The following is a 22,271-nucleotide window of genomic DNA, read 5'->3' as shown; positions in this document are numbered from 1 at the left end:
TAGCCAACAAACGTATTACTTTTAATATCGACAGGTAATTGACAAAATACTGTACATAATTCGAATTAGGAACCGGTATTCGAACCCGCAAATCACTGAGGATTTACCATTTTAGTGGATTTCTCATATGTGGAATAAGCTATTAAGTTACCGTCTCTCTCATGGTATCTATAGTTTGACTAACTCACCCCTACCTCAGCAATGCCAATAACCGGCACCCTTACGTTTATAGTGCGGCTATAGCTATAGTAATAGTAGTGAACCGTCCGCACGCACACTTAAGCTGTATGTTTAGAAGCACAGGTGTCTGGGTCAAAGTCACTCCTTCACACACTTCACACTTCAAACACACACTTCAAACACTTCACTCCCTTATAGAAGATTTCTCATCCTTATTGAACAGCTAAAGACAATTTTATTGTTGGTTCTGTGTTCTGCAAGGTGTACTGTAGAGGTCGTGTTTTGTTTACAAATTTTACTTGTTATTATTTTTTTTTTTTTTTACAGCATTTATTTCTGGTTCAAATGTAGACATTATACACAGAAGTGTTAACAAAATTAAAAGGAAATTAACTATAATAACATCGTGGGTTTGCCCAAACCTGGTACACCCTGTAACATAATTAATTTAGAAAATAATTTAATCGTCTTTAGGCTTCATTCATCCAATAGATCTTGAGGGAGCCTTCGACGTAGCCTCCTGTTCTCAGTTGCTTCACCAAGATGAAAAGTTAATGCACCAGGAACATCGTTTAAAGATTTTAGAAATTTTGAGGTGGTTTTTTCAATAAAGGCCGAGATAGACTACACTCCTAGTTCTTCATGTATATGCCTGTTTCTAACAAACCAGGGAGCATTCACCGCTATTGTTAGAATTTTGTTTTGAATCACTTGAATTTTGAAGAGTTTGTTTTTTGATATAGCTAATCCCCAGATAGGAGATGCATATGTAATCAAGGGCCGAATTATTGATTTGTAGATTAGAACTGTACAAGCTGGCTTCAGAGTAGATTTCCTATTGATTAAAGGGAAAAGCTTTGCAAGGCGTGCATAACCTTGGGACAGTTTTTGATTAACGTGGTAGTTCCAATTAAGTTTTTTGTCCAGCCATACTCCAAGATATTTTATGGCCTGGTCATCAGGGTTCCAAGGTAGAAAGTTACCATATATTTGAATTTCATGTGGCAATGTATGTTTTTTTCAAGGAAAATATTTTTGTCTCACATTTAGTTGAATTTAGGCGAAATTTCCACTTGTAGAACCAATTAATGAGAAGATCCACAGAGTATTGCAGGGAATACGTGGCCTCGTGGATGTCGGAATGTTGGCACAGGATAGCAGTGTCGTCGGCGTAGAGAGCTAATGAGGCGTCTTCTGGAAGAGGGATGTCTGCCATGTATAGATTGAACAATACAGGGCCCAAAATTGAACCTTGTGGAACTCCTGCATTGACTCGTCGTACAGATGATTTGGAAGAACCAATTTGTTATTTCAGTCATTCAAAACCTCAATTAACCAAATAATACGATCTAATATCATAGACAATAAATCCTCCCCTAGTTATGTTCAGTTTCTGTGTTGTTAAATTTACTAGAAGGTAAAACTGTTTTAGTTAGTAGAGTTTTTATGTTTTATCTTTTGTGAATTTAATTTTAAACTTGACTATTCCAATACAATGTAAATTTGTAATTCTGGAATAAGGAACTTATGATTTATATGTAACCAAACGGTAAAGCACAAATCATAAATTATCCCTAAAATAATAGAAACAAAATTTCATTGACACTAGCACCCAGTGTCAACTTTTTTATAAACTAGACACGAAAAACGAGATTCAAAATTTACAATGAGAAGGATGAGAAGTAAACTTGTGTTGGTTAGTCTATGGTCAAACTGAGTCAAGACACCGATATTTTCACAAAAGAATCCCCGCCCCTGGTAGAATTGGCAACGTTGCAAGTAGTGTTGAATAGCACCAGACGTCCCATAAGATAACGTGGCAGATAGGTGACACCAGCTCATTAATTCGCCTATTATCACAGCCACCTCTACATGTATTAGAGGTGGCTATGATATTATTCGTTTAAATTTAAATTTATGAACATAAACTAATTAAAAGATTGAAAATAAAATATATAGAATTGAAAACCAAAACGAATATTTAAGTTGAAAATCTTTTTTTGTACATTTGAAGTGTAGTCAATATTTTCATAGCCCAGTAACCAAGCTGTCGTATTTTTAAAAAACATGCAAATACCATTAGCTCCCTCCTAACAAAACAGCTGTTACAACCCTACTTGCAATGTTGCCACTTCGAAGGCCTCGGTCTGGAGTTAAAGGTGGCCGTGGCTGACGTCTCCGTCCTGTTATCTAATGGAAAGTCTGACACTTAACAACCCTTTTGCGATGTTGCCAATTCTACCAGGCCGTGGCCTGGAAATAAAGGTGGCCGTGACTGTACCATTGAACGTTTCCTCTGTACCTTACTTCTCCACCTAACCCTGACCTGTCCAATTCCGCAAAGGACTACGGAGGGAGAGATCATGTATCATGTATGTATGTATAGGATGTGATAATGAAATGAAATGAAATGAAATGTCTTTATTGCTTTTAACATCATATAACATGCATTGCAATCGTCAAAATACTTAGATTATAAAATAAGTAGCACATATCATACAGTGCAAACCATGCAAAAACGCTCATAATAGTTACCTGGTTTACTTATAGTATGTTTTGTCTATGATAGTATCTTAGCTAGTTACCTCTTTGCATCATTAACAACTTTTCTGCTAGCAGCAGCTGTCAGCTGAGTATGACGTTTACCCAAACTGATGAAGATCAAAATCTGTTGTATCTTGTATCGTATTGTAAAAGCAAAAGCCAACACATGATTGGCGGAACGACTGTACTCGACTCGACTCAAACCCGGAGCCGGACGGAGCGTTTAGTTAGGTGGTTTAGCTTTGGTTTTGTTTGGTGACATTTTCTGAGTCTGTTCTCGTCATTCATTTCATCATAGTTCATACTAACTTGTAGCACAGCGCACTATGAAATTATCATGTTTATGGTAAACTGGATAAAAACATTGTAACAGTAACACTTGTGCACATTAATTTAAAAGATCACACTACTACGTGAGTGAGTTTTTTGCCAGTGAGTGACTCACCGATTAAGGTAATCTTAGATAGGCCTAAACTTATGTCATTTGAATCTGCATAACCTTATCTTTTATTTTGACAACAACGAAGAATTCAGCCGAACTAGTTTTTAAGCCGTATAAATGATTAAGCCTTATGTACGAAATGGAATTATCGTTTTGGCCGTTTAGGTGTAAGTATTGAAGTATTGAAAACATCTTCGAGGTGAATTTAGGCCTAGTAGGCTAACAAAGCTGTCATCTCACTCACCCTTCACTCATATTTGCCTTTAAAAGTTAGGCTACTATGCATCCTAGTGTCGGCGTCACAGTAGGTATTCTAGGCCTAATCTTACTTGTGTGGTATAAGTTACTTACAATTTGTAAATTTCAAGTCCAAGGTACCTATAGCCTAACTTAGGCAAGGCGCACACAGGCGATTTTGAGTCGCGCAACAGTTGCCCGACTAAAATGTTCAACATTGTTTTATATTGGAGTGCGCACACGAAGGAAACAGTCTGGGGACAGTCGGGCAACTGTTGCAACCGATGTTCCCGGACCCAATTTGCCAGCGACTGCTCTGCGACTGAATTGTTGCGTGACTGTCGCTCCAGGTTTGGTATCCATTGAAACAAGTGTAGATGCGCACACATGCAACTAAATAGTCGCTGTGTCGCTCAGTCTCACCCCAGGAGTTCAACTACTCGTGGTCAGAACTGTCATTAACTTAGTGTTTGCTCTCTTGTTGTGTGAAGATTTTAGAAAATTACAAGTATGAATGTGCGTGATGAGGATGTTTGAGAAGAGGCCGACTATATTTAAAGTCATTGAAACTGTCCTTTCACAAGTCGCTCACTATATATATGGGATCTTCTCTTTTTCTTTCGCGCGCGAAACTTCAGCAACAAAGCACATACTACGGCTGTATCATTGAAATCCATTCGGAACGCTGTTACGAATGTATTTCCAACACGTCTCAAGACTAGATCCGCGACTAAAAAGTTGCCTGTGTGCGCACTCCAGCTCAACTGTCGCTAGACTTCAGAGTCTCCGAGAGAGTTGCGCAACAGTCCCCCGATTAGTCGGGCAACTGTTGCGCGACTCAAAATCGCCTGTGTGCGCCTGGCCTTTTAAGTAAACTTAGGCCTCAATGGCCTTCTAGCCTAAGCCTAAACTTCTATGTTAAATTTTGGTAGGCCTACAAACCTAGGCTACAGTAGCCTACCTAATATAAGCTAGGCCATCTTCAAATGGTATAGGCCCGCAGAGAACCTCCGACAGGCATATTATATCGGATGAATAACAATAAATATTGGTGTAGGTAATATTGACGTTTCGTTTCAATATTCTTAAGTGTTTATGGACAATAAATGATTTGATTTGAAGTTACTAGGCCTAGGCCTAATATCACATTGAATTTGATTTGACCATAGCCCTAGATAAGGGTACAGTTTCTTAACTGGGCTATGCTAATACTGATTGAAACTAACTTATCGATTCGATTAGTAAACCTTCATGCGATTTTTTCACCATCAGCAAGTTTGGTTGGATAACTTAGGATAGTTTAATTTTATAATAGATAAGTACATTTTAAAAAATCAATTATTAATCAATATTTTCAATTTGATAGTTTCAATCAATATTAGCGTAGCCCAGTTAAGAAACTGTACCCCTAGATAACAACCAACAAAGCTTTTTCTTTTTTTGTCCCTAACTTAATGTTTTTCTTAAGTTATCATTGATTGCGTTTTTCTGTATTAGAGGCCTCTTTGTTTTGTTAACTTAAACTTAAGTTAACTTAGGCCTAAGTTACTTAAAGTTAATACCAGTAAAGCCTAGGCCTATTTTGTTTTTGATTAAAAGTGTTAACATGCTTGCTACCGATCGCCACATAAGTCTATATGTGATGCTACGGTCATTGCCAAGGACTGAAGGTATACATTTTAATATTACACATAGACCGGGTGTCACTTGGTTAACAGTAGCAGCAGAGTAAAAATCTGTTGACACATCACTAAATCGTCATATCCACAGACAAAGTGACGCATATAAATGCGACAGACATCCCTGTCTAGACCACTGCATAGAAATTAAACTTAGGCCCTTCAAACAGACCGTTAGGAAGATATAGGCCCTAAGCTTTTTAATAACATTGGACACCAACGCAAATCCGCGTCGTCAGTCTATTTTAATTTCACCAGCTGTCGCATAGCCTATATGCCTAGGCAGTCTTTGGGTAGAAATTGGCCGTCGCATATGTGTGTAACTGATCCATAAGTTATGTAGGCCAACCGTATGATAAATTTAGTAGGCTACCGTACTATTGTGGTAGCGACGTGTTTAAATACTTTATTAATTTTTTTTTGTCCTAGGACGCTAGGCACGAGCCCGGAATTAATTGTTTTAATTCACATTACTTCAGGCTAGACCTAGGAGTTACGGCAATATCACTTAGATAAAATCCATTGGTGATTTGGCAGGGTTTGAACCCAGGAACCGGAGTCCCGCGCTCTAACCACTAAACCAGCTCGTTCCCCCGAAGTGTTTAAATACTTGTTGATAGTTTTATTTTTTAAATATATATACAAACATAAACAAATCATATCTTACTCAATGATGAATAATTACTTAGGATGCTGTACACATATTTAACATTGAATAAGTTAACCTAAGGTAGGACACACGTATTTGTAAACTGCACACATTTAAAAGTAGAATAAACTGTGGGTGAAGTTGATCGGTAGCTGATTGTTTTCATTGTTATCATTTAGCAACCAAAAGTTCCTAACAACTTTATTAAGTTAACTTTGATTCTGTCGTTGGCAATAGGCCTTTAATCAACGTCACTTCACTTCAAAACTACAACTAGAACTATGGTAACTTAACTTTAAGAATACCAAAAACACTGTGCTGCTAGTCTGCTAAGCTAAGTGGAGGTTAATTGAAGAGAGTATCATTAACTTAGATTATGAGAAGAATAACATTGTCGATTAAAAAATTACCTTTCATTGACTATAGAAATATTTCAAGTGATTCTGTAGGCCTAAGCTAGTCGAAATAATGTTTTCTATAAAAAGGGAATTTCAAGACATTATGAAGATAAGTTTGAACTCAAACAAAATTCCAAAACCTTATACTGTGTTTTTTTTTTTTTAGATGCCAAGATGATGCCCTTACCAGAAAACGAAGATGTAGTGTGCTACTTTGTCATAAAACATTCATGGAAGGGGAAGTAAGTAAATATTGTAACCTCGACCTTACTTGAAAGACTGTTGTGATTGACATTGCTAACATAAGAAAACACTAGGCCTACCTAAGTGGTGATTCATCGTTATTGCAGCTATAAGTTAACCTCCAACCAAATGTTTATGTAGGCTAATAAATGTATTGAAGAAGGGGGAAAATTTGCTTGTAACGTTGCTTTACTTAGTTGTTGGATTTGGTGATTGAATGGTCTGGAGACAACAAATTAGATAGGGAGTTCCCTTCTTTCTACTCGGAGTTTCCAAATCTTTAAAAGATTATCCTACTTCCAGATCTGCAGACACCTCAAGGAGAATTTTAAAAGTGAATTATTTTCAAGATATCACACATTGTTTAAGAACAATAAATATCAGTATATTGGTCGCTAATTAACCATGTTGGTAGAACGAAATAACAAGGAAAAGGGAAACAAAAGACTTGGCACATGCGTTTACAACATAACATAACAAGCATAACAAGCTATCCACAGTCTACTAACAAATTAAAAAATACATTGCAACGGGAAACACATCAGTTGTAATTATTTAGCAGAGATTACACTGAATATTACTCGATATAGGAGAAAATAGTTCCGATCAAATTCTGATTATATTACTTAGCCCTCTCCCAAAACTTCAAAACTTAATCCCTGAAATACTGAGACATTACTAGTAAACTAATTACATCTGGGGGTTTTAATTGGCATAAAACTATTACCATACATGCTAAATCCCAATGAAAAAAGACAGAATATCAATGTCTTTAGAAGTAGTAGCGAAAAGGAAAAAATTTTTTGAAACTAATATGATTTTGTTTATATAATATTTTTATCTGCTGTCATTTGTGAGCGTAAAAGTCGAACATTGAAAAACGGCTTTCAATGACTTGAGAGGGAAGAACAATTCTGTGCGAGTAGCAAACAAGCAGGATCATAAAAGTGTAAATTATTTTTGTTTAATTGCAATGTTTTACATTAGAGAGTTGTTATTATTTCAGCAATCATATGTTTATGGTTTGTAATAAAAATGTTTTTCGTAAATTATATTTAAAATAACTGTTTACGATATTGTCTATCCAATTAACCACAACCGAGCAAGGCTTGGTTCCCGGGTACTACATATGCTTCTAAAAGTAGAATGATGTTCAATTTCAATTTCTGGAGGAATTATATGTGTCAGTTTGCTAATACCGTTTATTTATTCATGAAATATGTATAAACTAGTGCATCAGTTACTCGAACTGAGCAAATTGCAAAGTATTACTGTACAGGCGTTATTTAAAAACGAATAGAAGTCATAATTTACGATGACTTAAAAGAGTCAACTCAAAGATAAATAATCAATCACTCTACTCCAGTTATCAAAACTGAAAACGAACGCTCTTGTGTGTATCATGTGTTTACTATGAACAGCTGTAATTAATAAAAATTATTCGTCTGTTAAAGTAATCACAATCTTTTATTTATAAGAAATACATTGGGATTTTGATGGCCTGTGGGGCATAGCCCGAGGACTTTTATTACAGGAATTTGTGAAAGGGGCGTCTACACAAAAAATACTTAATTTTGACACATCGTTTGTAATAATCCGTCCACTGTTAACAAAGGTGTAGTGTTTCGTAGAAATGGCCTTCACGTATCAACGTTACGTATAAAGATTATAAATGACAAAACTGCCCTTGAATTTCCCCTTGAATTTTATTAAAGGAAACATCCAATAATCAATACTAAGTGCATCAAATTATTCCGCCTCATATTTTATGCATAGCTTTAACTGATTGATCATCACAAAAACTATTACCCAGGAAATAGGTTGAGAATCCATTTAGTTGCTTGTGATGGAAAATTAAATTTGTATTAACCCATTTGCATCGGATAACGTACCAGTACGTCAAGTCAGTGATGTACAGTATCACAACTGACGTACTGGATGAAATTTGAAAATTTGGTTTTTTCAATAAATGAGCCATTTATACTTACAACTAGCTGTACCCGCGGGCTTTGCCCCGTTTAACATTATAAGTGAGCTCGTTCGCATGGCTCAATCACGTCCTGGTTGAAGCTCAATCACGCTGGTTTAGGTTGGAGCTCGTTCGCTGCGCTCACTTGCCTTAAGGTTAGCTCGTTCGCTACGCTAACTCGCCTCCAGGTTGAAGTTTGTTCGCTACGCTCACTCACCTTTTGGTTGCAAATTAGCTGTTGTCATAAATGTGAAAGAAATAATAGTGCTGCACCCTATTTTGGGCTGCTATTTTTGTCTGTTATTTATTTGTGATAACATTGTGTCTTTGTTATAATTATCTGTCCTACATAAAAAAGGGGTTTTGAGAATTAAGTAATAACATGGTAGTCACAGAACTAGCACTTGTATGGGCTAAATATCAAAGTTATCATTTTTTATATTTTGAACCTTTTACTGTGTGCTGTGTAAGTTACTGCCTGGGAACTCTTTTCTTAATTTAATTGTGTACCCATTCCTCTTCCTTCATGACACTTAGTTAATGATTTTTATATAAACTACATTTAAATAGCAAGGATTAAAGGCTATTTTCGTAGCTACTGTTTTTCAGTACAAACTCAATAAACAAGATCCAGGTACAGCCGTTTTCACCCAGTGACCGAATTCAGAAAGAAAAATTCAATGCATACAAAACTTGCTTGACATTTACAATCCCGCAGCTGAATTTAACAGCTAACAAAATATGCCTTAATCAAACTTTGTATTGACGGGGTTCTAAATTAGTCAGGGTTTACTAGATAAGTCTCAATAGGCCTATTAGTGTATAACCACATCATTAATTAACAATAGCACAAACTTGTACACTTGTCAAACTAGTTACGTCATTATATTTTTCCTTTGACTTATCCAACGCTCTTTTTCAGATACAAGCGTATTTTCTCCATCGGCACCACAGGCATTACCACCTACAAGCCGCAGACGCTAGAAGTGACCAACAGATGGCTGTACGCAGATGTGACTTTGCTCAAGGTGTCTCCGTCGTCGCCGCAGGAGTTCATGATCACGGCCCGCAAGGAGGGCAACAAGAAGGGCGACACCATGAGGTTCTCTACCGAACATCGAGCGCAGCTGCTGTCCGAGGCGTTCAAGTCTCGTCACATGTTCCACGAGCGGTGGACCGAGACTCAGGTAGACAATGGATACTTGAGTAGACATCGAGATTATGTACCAGCCATAATTAACAAATATTGAACATAGTTGAGTAAGTTGCTGAAATAGGGAGATAAATTAGGATTTTCCTTATTTAGTTTTTGGTACTGTGATGATTGATGTTACTTAAAACATGTTATAGCTTAAAATACTTAGTCCATTTAATATATCTTCAATATGAAGTTGCGTATTCTACAAAGATGTATAATTGAAGCACACTCTATCGATGGTAAAATTAAAATTCAACTCGATCATTTTTCATTCTAAAATTGGCCTCAGTTTAAATTTGGAATGGAATGTCCATTCTATCAGAAGTCAATGGAAATAGCTAAAGTTTTCATCTGTTTTTGTTTGTACATTTATTTCTCAGCTATGTACCAAAATATTTTCATAGTTTTTTGTGCAAGGTTTCCAGATACCTGATAGGTCAGGTAACGTCAAAAAAATTTGTTTAGGACCCAGGGAAACAAAAACCGGTAGTCAGGGGTGAAAGAATACAAAAACAGGATTTTGTAAGTACGGTATAGTATAGTATAGTCTATATTCACTACGCTGCAGTTTGTGTGATGGAAGGGTAAAAAATTTAGTAAATAATAATTGAATTGAAATTTACATTTTTTTTCATGTATAAACCTAACCTATTTTAACAAGGTAGTCTATACTCAATTTCTCAATTGAAAATTTATAAAATCTACTATACAAGGCAAAGTAAATGTTACACAGTTTTCCTAGAAGGAGCCTTGGTTCCACATTATTTAGATAGCTTCAGAGTCATTGTGTGTCTATGTGGATAATCAACAAACACCTCCCCCCCTCCAAACAGCTGATATAAGCAAAGATAAGAGGAACAGCTGTTTAACACCACAGAGACTATTATCTCTACTAATTGTAGACTGTGTTTGCACATTTTAGTTTATTATACAAAAGTTGTGTGCTTTAAACTGATATATTAACATTTCGTTCTACAAATCTTATTTAAAAGTTAAAACAAATCCCAATCAATTTGAAAGGTCACACTAATATAATTACAGATTGAAAAATAACCTTACAAATAATAGTTGTTCTCCTATTTACTATCTGTGAAATGATTTTAGTGAACAAAACCTAGATACACCCCACAAGTATTGCTGCACATAGGGGGGTAATTAGGAATAGGGAATACTATGTTTATATTCATACAAAAAAGGACATCCAAGCTGATGGTAAAAACTATAAGTTAATCCATACGGGAAACGGACTTTCGGCCTGCGCTGCCCCTGAATCGGCCTGGGCTGCCCCTATTATGTGGTGTAAAGGGTAGGTATCTCGGGAGTAGGTACCTGACCTGAGCTTGCACTTTACCCACTAAATCCCAGGAATCTCCCGGAAATACTTGTGGGGTGGTGGACAGGGTCGTCGACACAGGAAACAGGGCAAATAGCATTGGAGCCAACCTTCTAGGAAATACATTACTATTGTATTAGAATACTGCTGTAATCTTTGGCATTAACGACTCAGGAAGTGATGGTGTCTACGGGTGGTGGATATTCGCCCCAAATAAACTTAGTTTTGTTTCAAAATTTTAGATTCAAAAATACGCAAATTCTTCTACATATAATAAATCTTGTATGCTTCTTTTAATACTGTATATGATAGTGATTTTTAGTACTGTATTATGACAAATTTAAATGTAAAATACTTGCAGTAATTTGAACTTGGATTCTTTATTTCGTAGGCCGCGAACGCTAAATATGTAACAGATATTGGTGTACAGTAGTTAAACAATAAAAAATAGTGCATTTCATCACTAGAGGGTACCTATTTAACAGTACTGTATTACGAAACATTTAAATGTAAAATACTTGTAGTAATTTGAACTTGCAAATTCTTTAGGCCCCTATTACACGAGGTAGCCTGGCGACGTCGCCAGCGGCAGTAGCTGGCGACGCACTGGCCACCAAACCTATAACCAGTTGAGTAGCCAGAATTTTACCGCCGTGGCGCCGTTGTTGTGAGTGCTTGTCTTGCACTTGTACTTGTTATGAGCGGTGTTTACAGTGAATAATGAGTGATTATAAGTATCTTCTCCTTCTGTTACTTCTGAAGAAAAGGAGGCAAAGGAAGAGAAAAATGTACGTTCATCCAATGCTTAGTGCAAGAGAATCAAAAGGGTTATATTACACCCTTTTTGATGAGCTCTGTGCGGACAATAAAAAATCTTTCAATTATTTTCGTATGTCACAATCCAGTTTCTTCGAGTCATAAAGGATGATATAGACATTTTATCAACTGAAGTGAACAATTCACACACTCACAACACAACAGAACGCAACACAACAGTGTGCAAGTACCCCCGTGATATGAACTAACCGAGTGGCGACGTGGTACTGGCGACCTAGTGTAATAAGCTCCATATGCTACAACGCAGCGTCGCCAATATGGGTAGCCAGTGGCTACCACAGTGGCGACGGGGCTCGGTAGCCAGTCGGTCGCCAAAGTGTGGCTGCGTCGCTGGCTACCCTCGTGTAATAACATCCATAAGAATCAATGCCCCATGACAAGCTGAGTAGCCAGTTTGGTCGCTGGCGACGTCGCCAGGCTACCTCGTGTAATAGGGGCCTTATTTCGTTGGCCGCGAACACTAAATAATATAAAAGTAACAGATGCTCGTGTACGGTAGTAAAACAGTACAAATAGTGCATTTCATCACTAGAAGGTGTATATTTAACTGTACTGTATTACGAAACATTTAAATGCAAAATACTTGTAGTAATTTTAACTTGAATTCTTTATTTCGTAGGCCGCGTACGCTAAATGTTGGCCGTAAAAGTTTAATTTTGATACTTACTTGTTATATGTTATTTCACCTAATAACAACAGTACATTTAATTCCATCCAACATAATTTTTGTTGTAAATGCGCAATGTTGAATTATGTGTTCCAATTAATACAGTACAAATAGTGCATTTCATCACTAGAAGGTGTATATTTAACTGTACTGTATTACAAAACATTTAAATGCAAAATACTTGTAGTAATTTTAACTTGAATTCTTTATTTCGTAGGCCGCGTACGCTAAATGTTGGCCGTAAATAGTTATTTGTGCAACTAGTGAGAAAAGTGAGCAATTGACTCACTCAAGGGAAATCCTTACTCACGAGCCGTAGGCGAGTGAGGAATGGTTTCTCGAGTGAGGCAATTGTACTTTGAACTCGAGTTGCACATTATACTTTTCCTACAGTTACCATAAAACAAATAAATTGGTCTTATGTTTCTTCAAACATAACCTATTTTTACACAGAAGTGGACTTTTAATATAACATTTAATGTGAAGTGACAAATACAACAGTACAACAGCTGACCAGCTGATTTACAGCCAGTGCTGCCAACGTACTTCGCGCACATACGACGTTGCCTGCATGTTACGCGCTCACTATTTCGTGCCTTCACGTTGCAAATCTGGAGTGAGACAAAGTAATTAGAGTGAGACAATGTTAACATTGTCTCACTGATGAGCGAATTGGCCACTTTGCTTTCTCAAATCAGTGAGAGAACATGTACATTGTTAGGTAACTGTAGGAAAAGTTTAATTTTGATACTTACTTGTTATATGTTATTTCACCTAATAACAACAGTACATTTAATTCCATCCAACATAATTTTTGTTGTAAATGCGCAATGTTGAATTATGTGATCCAATTAATAAATTGCAAATTACATTAATTTTTGAATGAAATTCACAGGGGCATTTAATTCCATCCAACTGGAGTTTCTGATTTTGTATATAACAAACTGTAAACGTCAACGTTTATGATTTATGAAAGCTATAGTGACGATAGGCGGATGGTGGCCCCACCTTCTGCAGTAGCCTATCTATAAAAGCTATAATGTATATACAAAACTATAATATCTATAACTAATATGGTGGTCAATTTATGCATACCCACTGTTTTGGTATCTTGAACTGAGGTGACACATATGTCGTCAAATCGTCGTTAAAATTGGTTAAAACTGTTTGAATATACAATTTTTAGCACGGTGTTTGTAACTAAACTAGCCCAAACTTTGATTTAAATCCATCTAATACCTGCTCTGGAGTGCTCTGGGGCTCAGGTCATTCTTGGAAGTACGTAATCCTATTCATAGTTTTTGGCCAGCTTGCTGTGTCGGACACCCCATATCGCCCCTTCCCTACTTCCCTCTTACCCACAAAATCTTTTCAATTTACCTATAGGGAATCTTTTGGGGACAGCAGACTCAGAGCTACCCACGTTCCCTATTGTTTGTTGCGGAGGGTAAGTTTCTCATAATCACCCCAGGCCGAAAGTCCTACACTCAATCCATACACACACAAAAATCATTCTGATTAAATGGTTAAATCTGATCATGCGGTTTAAATGGTTTTGGTAGCTAGCCCCCCTCTAAAAAAATTCAAATCAGTTTGTTGAAAATTAATAAAATCCAAAAGGCCTGATTAAAAATGCAGTTAGCCTATACTTTTGTCAGAAAATATTAAAGCTTGTCAAATATTACTAGAGTTGTCTACTTCAAACACCAACAATGTTTTACACCGATTTATTTTTGTTTCTGTTCCAACTAAAATACGACTTATAAAAACAGTTTGAGTGATAAAATAACAGGATTTTAACAAAAAACTTTGTAGGCTGGTGACCAAAATTTCATAGGTATACAACAGCCTAACTTTAGTTCCTAAATATCAATGATAAGTGTTTTTGACAAGCTTATGGGAGAAAGATACTTTTTTTGTCCTAGGACGCTAGGCACTAGCCTGGGATTGTTTTTCACATGACTTCAGGCTAGACCTAAGGGTTGTGGCATTATCACTTAGATCCATTGGTGATTTGGCAGGATTTGAACCCGGAACCTCTTGGACCAAAGTCCCGCGCTCTAACCACTAGACCAGCTCGCTCCCCACTGCGAGAAAGAAACTGCTGATACTGTTTATTTTACTTTTAACACAACAATTTTACTCCTCATCAACTTACCTCCAAAACTAAGTGCTGAATATGGTCCTGCAAACTGTTTAACTTTTAGTCTGTTTAACCTATAATTTCAGTCTTAAAAGTTTTACTACTACTAAATATTGTGCAGCATGTAACTAAATACTGTGCAGCATGTAAATATGGCGTGTTTGATTTGGATACTATGCAACAATAGTTCTGCTCATGTAAAAGTGTTTACTCTAGGTTATTCTGTATTTTTCAGAAGTATGAGGCATTCAAGCACCATTGGTCTGGCACTAGGTTGCCTGTGCTGCTTGAGGTAACGCCTATATCCGTGGACCAATTGGATACAGCTACCTCACAGATATTGGCATCCTACTGCTTCAAGGATATCCAAACAATCCAGTTGGTCAAAGATGTAGCCTACGGGTTTGTCATAGTATCCGGGAGTTTCGGGAGAAAGGTAAATAAATTTTACTGGTTAGTACAAATTAATTTGGGTATAAAAAATTTTTCAATGAGCATTCGTGGATTTTTCTGATTTTTAAGATATTAACTGTCTATTATGACTGCAGGCATTTTATATTACATTCAGACTTCAATGTTGATCCAAGTTTTTTAAATAATCATTCCCACTCTTGAAATGTTTATTCCAAATGTATCATCTACAGTTATTGAGCGGCAATGACATACTTTATATTTATGCTCTTACACAAATAGGGAAATATCTACCTATCTAATGATTTCAGATAATTGTTTCTGGTCCTTTTTTGTTGTAAAAGATGGACATACATAATTTTGGTGTAATAGTATAAGAATAAGAATATATTTATTTCCAAAATTACAAATTACAAAAATAATTACAATCGTGGCTGTAAAGCAAAGTACAAAGGAAAAAAATCCCCACAAAGACTGTACATCTGCGTGTGGGGAGAGTCTTCTCCGTCGCTAACCACTTCACAGACAAGATAACAAAATAAACAAATAATTACTTACATAAAAGAAGTATTTTTTTTTTGCCATATTGTTGGCAAAAAAAGACTGAACATGAACAATATTTGAAGTACTTGAATGAGGGTGACAGTACAGAAGTAGTTTGGTATTAGTATAGTTTGGTATAGATGTGTTCTAGTTCTAATGAATGTATGTTTGATTTTGTTGCAGCACATGTTCATCAGTCAAAACCGAGATGAGGTTATAAAAAAGATCCAAGAGATGGCCACATTTTACCTAGCTCTGAAAATAGATGTTGCATCTGAAGAAATTTCAATTGAAGAATTTGCCAATTTAAGGTTTGGGAAATACAGGTATGATTCTTGTTTTACTTCTGGCAATGTACAAAATTTCCTTAATTAATTAATTTTTTTAGAATGTGCAAAATACTTGTCTAGGCAGTGAAGTAAATTAAAAAAAAAAAACTAAAATTTGAATAACTTAAAGCTATAATAGTTATAGTTTACTTTGATCAATACATAAGTCAATAGCTAAAATCAAGCACAATTTCAATAGTGCATCCAAATTTGTATTTGGTTGAAAGAATATTTGTATTAACAAAGTCTACCAGATGATACAATAACTAGAATGAACCCCCAATGCAATATTAAAAATAAACCAGGGAAATAATTAATTTATTTACTAAATCTGAATTTCTTGTTAGGTAAGAGCTAATTTTCACTACATTGTACAGAAGACTTGCTGAATTATTGGTTTGAAACTATGGTTTGATTATGTTGTCATACGATCTTCTTGTTCCAGTGAGGACGAGTTTATCACGTCAGTCGTGGAGTTCACGGTAGAGAAGATCCAAACCAACAGACACACGGATGCAGAGCGTCGTCTGCTATGTCTCAGCCAGGCTTGTCTAATAGAGCGAGACGTACAGACTTACAACGCGGTCACACTGCGGCCGCTGGTGGACGTGACGGCCCTGATACGCTGCGACGACAACTCTCAGCTGTTCACCATAGAGTACGCTGATGGCAGCTCCAAGACGTACCTCACCACCAACAGGTCGGCCATGGGAGTACTTTACATAGTTTAAAAGGAAAATTAAATTTGTATGTCTAAGGCTGGGTTTTCCTAGGCGCGGAGTCGGCGAGCGGAGAGAGGAACGCGGAGAGCGGAATTGAAATTAACACGGCATTCCGCTCCGCTCTTAGGAAAACAGTAACATTAAATTGACTAAGACAAGTGGAGTCCGCTCTCCGCGTTCCTCTCTCCGCTCGCCGACTACGCGCCTAGGAAAACCCGGCTTAAAAGTATACACTAGTGTTTCAATATTAAGAGAGTTCCACCCACCGGCTGAATTTTTGTACAAAGACAATCTGCTCAAAGCCCAAGTCTTTTTCTACTAATAAAAAGCCTTAATCTTAATCTTTTGTGACAGATCGGCAAGAACCTAATATAGTCTACGTAGATCGGTCACCAATTCTATACTAACACGTTTAAATATATTTACAGAGATTCACTGTTGGCAACACTGCTAGACGGAGTGAGGGGGTCAGGAAACATGGATGTCCACGTGAAGATGAAACCTACAGCCAGGGGCAAGAGAATGGGCCCTTTTTATGCTACCATGGAAGAAGAGGTGGGCAGTAAACCTGCGGCATATTTTAGCTACATTTTGGTGATTTGGTCGTGTGAATGATTACCATAACCAGGAACTTGGAGAATAAGTCAACTGTTGTAGTTTCCTAGTTTATGTTTAGATGTTAATCAAATTTTGAAATTTTGTTTATTTCATACAAAGCCATTAACATTTCAATAAAAAAAAAACCCTCAATACCTTCAACAGCAAACATAAGTACTAATTAAAATTAATGTTATTTAAATCGGAGATAAATCTGACAATTTTAAGGGAATATTTTAGTAGAAATCCAGTCAGGTAAATGGAAATGGGGTGTTTGGTACTTGAAGATGGACTCAATTAGCACCAAACTACTAACCTAGGATCATTTGACGGAGTAAGGTAACATCAACTGTAACTTAAATTCAGTGATTCTGAGGCTACTTCACCGTGAGATTTCAGACCCTAAGTGTATAATGGTATGGTTTTTTTTATTTTCGCAGGTTGAGTCTTTGCACATTTCATACCTGAAGGAGGTTCCGGCCCGGACCGGTAAGCAGTTTTGTGAGATGCTGGAGAGATTCAACACAAACGTCCCTTACAGTGGACTCCTACACCAGACGACGCAAGATGTTAGTAAAGCAAAATTTACCAATCATAAATAGCGACTGGGGCTTGACCGGATCAATTTGCAAAAAGCTGTCATTGAAACACTGTGTGATGTTGTTATGCAGCCTAACTGTGCACACCACAAACAAATCACCAATGGATTTTATCTGAGTGATAATGCCGCAACTCTTAGCCTTAGTCTAGCATGAAGTAATGTGATCAATGATCCTGAGCTGGAACCTAGCACTCTAATAAAAAAAATAATAATAAAAACACTCACCACCCGTAACGTAATTGTCAGCACCCTTTTCCTATTGGCTGGTCATACTCTAGTCCTGCCCTCTACCTACCCGACCTTTGTTTAATACATTACTATGCATCAGTTGATTGTCACCACACTAAATCTCTAAACAGCGTATAAGCAGAGTTCTTCATCATCAAATTTGTCATTTTGACATTTGTTGACACTTAAAATCAAGGAACCAAAAATAAGGTCAATTGAGTTAAACCAACCTTTAAATATTTAACTCTTGTTTTTGTGAAATTATTTTGGTCTACTTTAACTCTAATTCGGGGGGGGAAAATCATTTTTAACCCGTATATTTCCCTTTTATTCATAGAAGCTGAGATTATGTTTTGATAAATGTGTATAATTTTTATTTCACGAGTCATGTGAACGAACATATTCTAGTAATTTACAAATTTTTAACACATATAACCACTTCATAGACAGTCAAAATATATAGTTTTCAACATTTATCCTTCACAGTTATTTGTTTTTCCAAGTATAGCATGATTCTTAGGGCCTATTTTTGGAGTTTCAAAACCGAATATGAATTTTTTTTGGACAATCCTCTATAGACTGCCACACCAATACATATAAGGATTGGTTTTAGAGTGTCCAGTTTCTTATGTATCCATCCAACTGTTATTTGCACGTTGTGTGGTTGCAGGGACTGTTCACAGACAACAAGGAGAAGATGATACAGCAGGCACTGGAATCCGTGATGGCCAGAGGTGATCTGGAGCCAACAGACATGGACGTGGCTGACGTGGAATGTTTGTTTCACACTCTACGTCGCCTCATAGCTTCCCGGGCGGGGTTCAGCGCCTTCACCCAGCTCAAGGGGTACGTCTACGCCTAACATCCCACTACTTTAGTTTCCCACAGAACAATTAACTTAACAATTACATTTGTAAATACGGTTTAGCCCATGGCTGAATGCGTACTGAGTGTGTATTCTGATGGCAAGATGCCGGTCTTAGCCCCACCCACTGCCGCGCCAGGCCAAAATGTCTGTCACTTTCTGGATGACCCTAGTAAAATCTTGTCCATCCTTAATTTTATCTTACTTATTTACTGCTGTGGCCACTGGTACTCTAAATGGTACTTGCGTCCTCCTTCCTTCTCCCCAGTTTTCTTATGTCCTTTTCTACTTCAACCACCTCAGTTTCAATCTACCAAGGGGTCTTCTTACTTCTGGGTTCTTCTCCATTACTTTCTTTGGTAAAGAGTTGTCTTCTTATGATATGTCCTGCCCGTCTTATCAAAAAAATTTTCCAACAAGTGGCATTTAAAAACCACACAAAGCTTTTGAGTTATCAAATGATTCTAGTGCAATAGTCTTATCCACACAGGAAGGGTAGTGAAAATGTCAATAAATTATTTACTGATAACATCAACTTTGCTTTGTTTAGTTGTGTACCTCTATTTTCCAAACCAACTTGAGTAAACACTCTCAAACATGTAACTGGTACTTAACAGTTCAATCTTGTAGTTTCCGTGAGTCGCTGGGTGTGAAGGTGACCAAAGCGCTGCGGCGTAACCACGAGGCTGTGACACACGCGGCCATAGACACAGTCTGCGCGCTGATGAAGCCGATGTACAGTGACTGCGACCTGCGCCAGGAACAGCTGAACAAGTCGTCTCTGCTGTCGTCACCGAAGTTCCTACAGAGCTTGCTGGACATGTGGGTCAGACATGTGGTGAGTGAAGAGACTCAAGATTATGATAAACATAGGTTTGAAATTCATTAGAAAAGAAATATTTGAAATAGTATGAATTTCTATACAGTAGAGACCTGCAAACTCAGCGTAATGTGAAATGGCGGAAGGGTGCCGAGTTTGTGAAATGCCGGGTTATCGGGAACTAGGGTTAAAAATAAGAATAAAACAATTTGTAATCCTTTTAAGTCATCAGATATAGTTAAATAAATCCTTGGTACGAGTTGGGAATGATATGACTTGAGACCTTGTTTAACTCGGACTCAAAAATCACAAATTTTCTGAGCCAGGTGATGGCCGAGTTATCCAGACTGCCGGGTTATCGAGTGCCGAGTTTGCGGGACTCTATTGTACTTCGTTCACAAAATTTAAGGTGTGAAGGGAAGCGATTCTATCCCCTCCTCTCACGCTAACTTTGAAACAATACTGAACAGCTGATTAAAACATTAAGCCAAAGAAAGAGGCGGGGAAACCCAGGAAACCTTCCCCTTAAATTGCCTAAATTTTGTGTATGGACTATAAAGCTTTTAGGCTAGTTTTTTTTAGGATTTCTGTATACATTTTCCTTAATTTTAAGTTAAATCAGATTTTAAGACGTTTTGGAATCTAAAATCTGATCCTTACAGAGGAAATAAATAAGTAAGGAATAAGTACTAAAACATAACAAGAGTGGTTTTTATCAACACAAACGTAGCAAAGATGAGAAATCACACAAGAAAAAACCACACTGAAATCATCTAGAAGTAAAAACAAGAAACAATACCACCCTAAAATAAATTAGCACAAAAAGAGGTAGGCAAACTAAATGGAAACTTTGACACAAAAATGTGGCTCAAGTGACACTGAACTACAACAAATGTGTCTTTTTCTATTTTTATCTTGCTGTTATTTTTAAGTACTTCATCAACTGAGGACAGGATCGGATGACAGATCAAAAGTGATACAAAAATGTGTGCAATAATTTCTCCTCAACAGACCATAGCTGACACAATACACGTTTTCCCACACGGTTGTTGCAGGAGTGCAACACAGGGACTTTGGTAGTGACGGCCATGTTGGATTTCCTCACCTTTGCGCTGTGTGTTCCCTTCAGCGAGACTACGGAGGGGAAACACTTTGACACGTTGCTGGAGATGGTGGCTCAGAAGGGCAGAACGCTCTTTAAACTCTTTCAGGTATAAAACCTTCTAAATAACTTCTTGATCAGCATTGTACGTGTTATTAAATTTACGGAAAGTAAATAAAGATACGTCTTATAACACTTAAGACATATATTTACGCTTATACTGTTACTCACAAGACGGTAAATATACAAAAGATGATAGGTGGTGATCGATTTCGATTGGACACTCCAATCATCATCAGACCCAATAGGCGAATTTTTGTTGTAACGTGGTGATAAATTATTGAGGTTTGTTCGGAAATGTGAAAATTTTTATCCGAAGTTTGATTAGTTGACATGTAGTTAGATAAAAAAATATATAGGATGGAGAGGACACAGCTAACTCACCTGATGAAAGGTTGCAGACGAGTCAAAGAACACATAAAATCACAAACATAATAATACTTAATATTTCGCCTCTTTCAGAGGCTTCTTCAGAAGTAGGCCTAGATGGTAGTTACAAGAACAACCATCTAGGCCATCTTTGGTTGTTCTTGTAACTACCATCTAGGCCTACTTCTGAAGAAGCCTCTGAAAGAGGCGAAATATTAAGTATTATTATGTGTGTGTTTTATGTGTTCTTTGACTCGTCTGCAACCTTTCATCAGGTGAGTTAGCTGTGTCCTCTCCATCCTATATATTTTTTAAATCCAAGCTAAATGCTTTTTCCTAAAAACATAACCATGTAGTTAGATAAGTATTTTTGGACATCACTCACCTTATTGAAATCAGGAGAACGCAGATTTTGTCACACAACAGTTCATTGTACACACACATTGATAAAAATACAAAAATAAAATAAAATTGTAGACTAAAGTTCTGTAACTCTGACATTTCGCCGCACCAAAATCAACCTGCGGCGTTTTCAAGGTTATTTTTTCACGTAAACGTTGTGAGCGCCTAACCACGACTGACAACCCCGGTGGTGGAGGAGGGGCAGGGGAGGCTCTGTTATCTTGATCAGCTGATGGCATTATCTTCTTTTGTTTTTATTTGTCTATGCCCCCTTAAATTTCTTTCTCTATTAATTGTAAACAGGGCTGATGTAAATGAATGCGTTGGCTAACGAATCTTTATATGAATAAATAAACAAAGCCTCAATAATGTTCCTTAAAACTTAAATTATTAACTTGTGGATATAAACACAGTGTACAAACTGTTGATATCTCCAATCTCAATTTATTTTTCAGTGAAATCTTACTCAAAGCTATTCAACACAATTTTCTACTGTCCATCCACAGTCTTATTTAATTCAAATATCTCCTTCAATACATGGGAGGATGTTTTAAGTGATATGCTGAGTCTGCAATGTACATAACTTACTGTAAGTTTTAGTTATTAACAAACATTAACAGCATTACCTGATATAGCATTGCTGGCTTGATACAAATGATTAGTGGAAAATAAACGGTTGAATATTTAAATATTATATTTCTTT

General features: G+C 36.9%; 1 protein-coding gene across 3 annotated transcripts in view; it reads left to right on the top strand.

Moving 5' to 3' along the window:
* Positions 1 to 3,128: 3,128 nt before the first annotated feature.
* Positions 3,129 to 22,271, top strand: part of LOC128996392 (dnaJ homolog subfamily C member 13-like) — a 69,424-nt gene continuing 50,281 nt past the window's right edge. For all 3 annotated transcript variants that reach the window (XM_054421697.1, XM_054421699.1, XM_054421700.1), the window contains exons 1-11: positions 3,129 to 3,177; positions 6,296 to 6,371; positions 9,264 to 9,528; positions 14,755 to 14,955; positions 15,657 to 15,799; positions 16,248 to 16,502; positions 16,953 to 17,079; positions 17,562 to 17,690; positions 18,621 to 18,796; positions 19,446 to 19,653; positions 20,691 to 20,846. In XM_054421697.1, the coding sequence (XP_054277672.1) occupies positions 6,304 to 6,371; positions 9,264 to 9,528; positions 14,755 to 14,955; positions 15,657 to 15,799; positions 16,248 to 16,502; positions 16,953 to 17,079; positions 17,562 to 17,690; positions 18,621 to 18,796; positions 19,446 to 19,653; positions 20,691 to 20,846 (1,728 nt within the window). In that variant the 5' untranslated portion in view covers positions 3,129 to 3,177; positions 6,296 to 6,303. The remainder of the gene's footprint in view (positions 3,178 to 6,295; positions 6,372 to 9,263; positions 9,529 to 14,754; positions 14,956 to 15,656; positions 15,800 to 16,247; positions 16,503 to 16,952; positions 17,080 to 17,561; positions 17,691 to 18,620; positions 18,797 to 19,445; positions 19,654 to 20,690; positions 20,847 to 22,271) is intronic.

Source organism: Macrosteles quadrilineatus, unplaced genomic scaffold (assembly GCF_028750875.1).
Source record: "Macrosteles quadrilineatus isolate MER2022 unplaced genomic scaffold, UCM_ALF_1.0 Scaffold_6__1_contigs__length_79288215, whole genome shotgun sequence".
Lineage (NCBI taxonomy): Eukaryota > Metazoa > Arthropoda > Insecta > Hemiptera > Cicadellidae > Macrosteles > Macrosteles quadrilineatus.
Note: the sequence above shows the minus strand (reverse complement) of the source record. Positions and strands in the feature narration are given on the sequence as shown.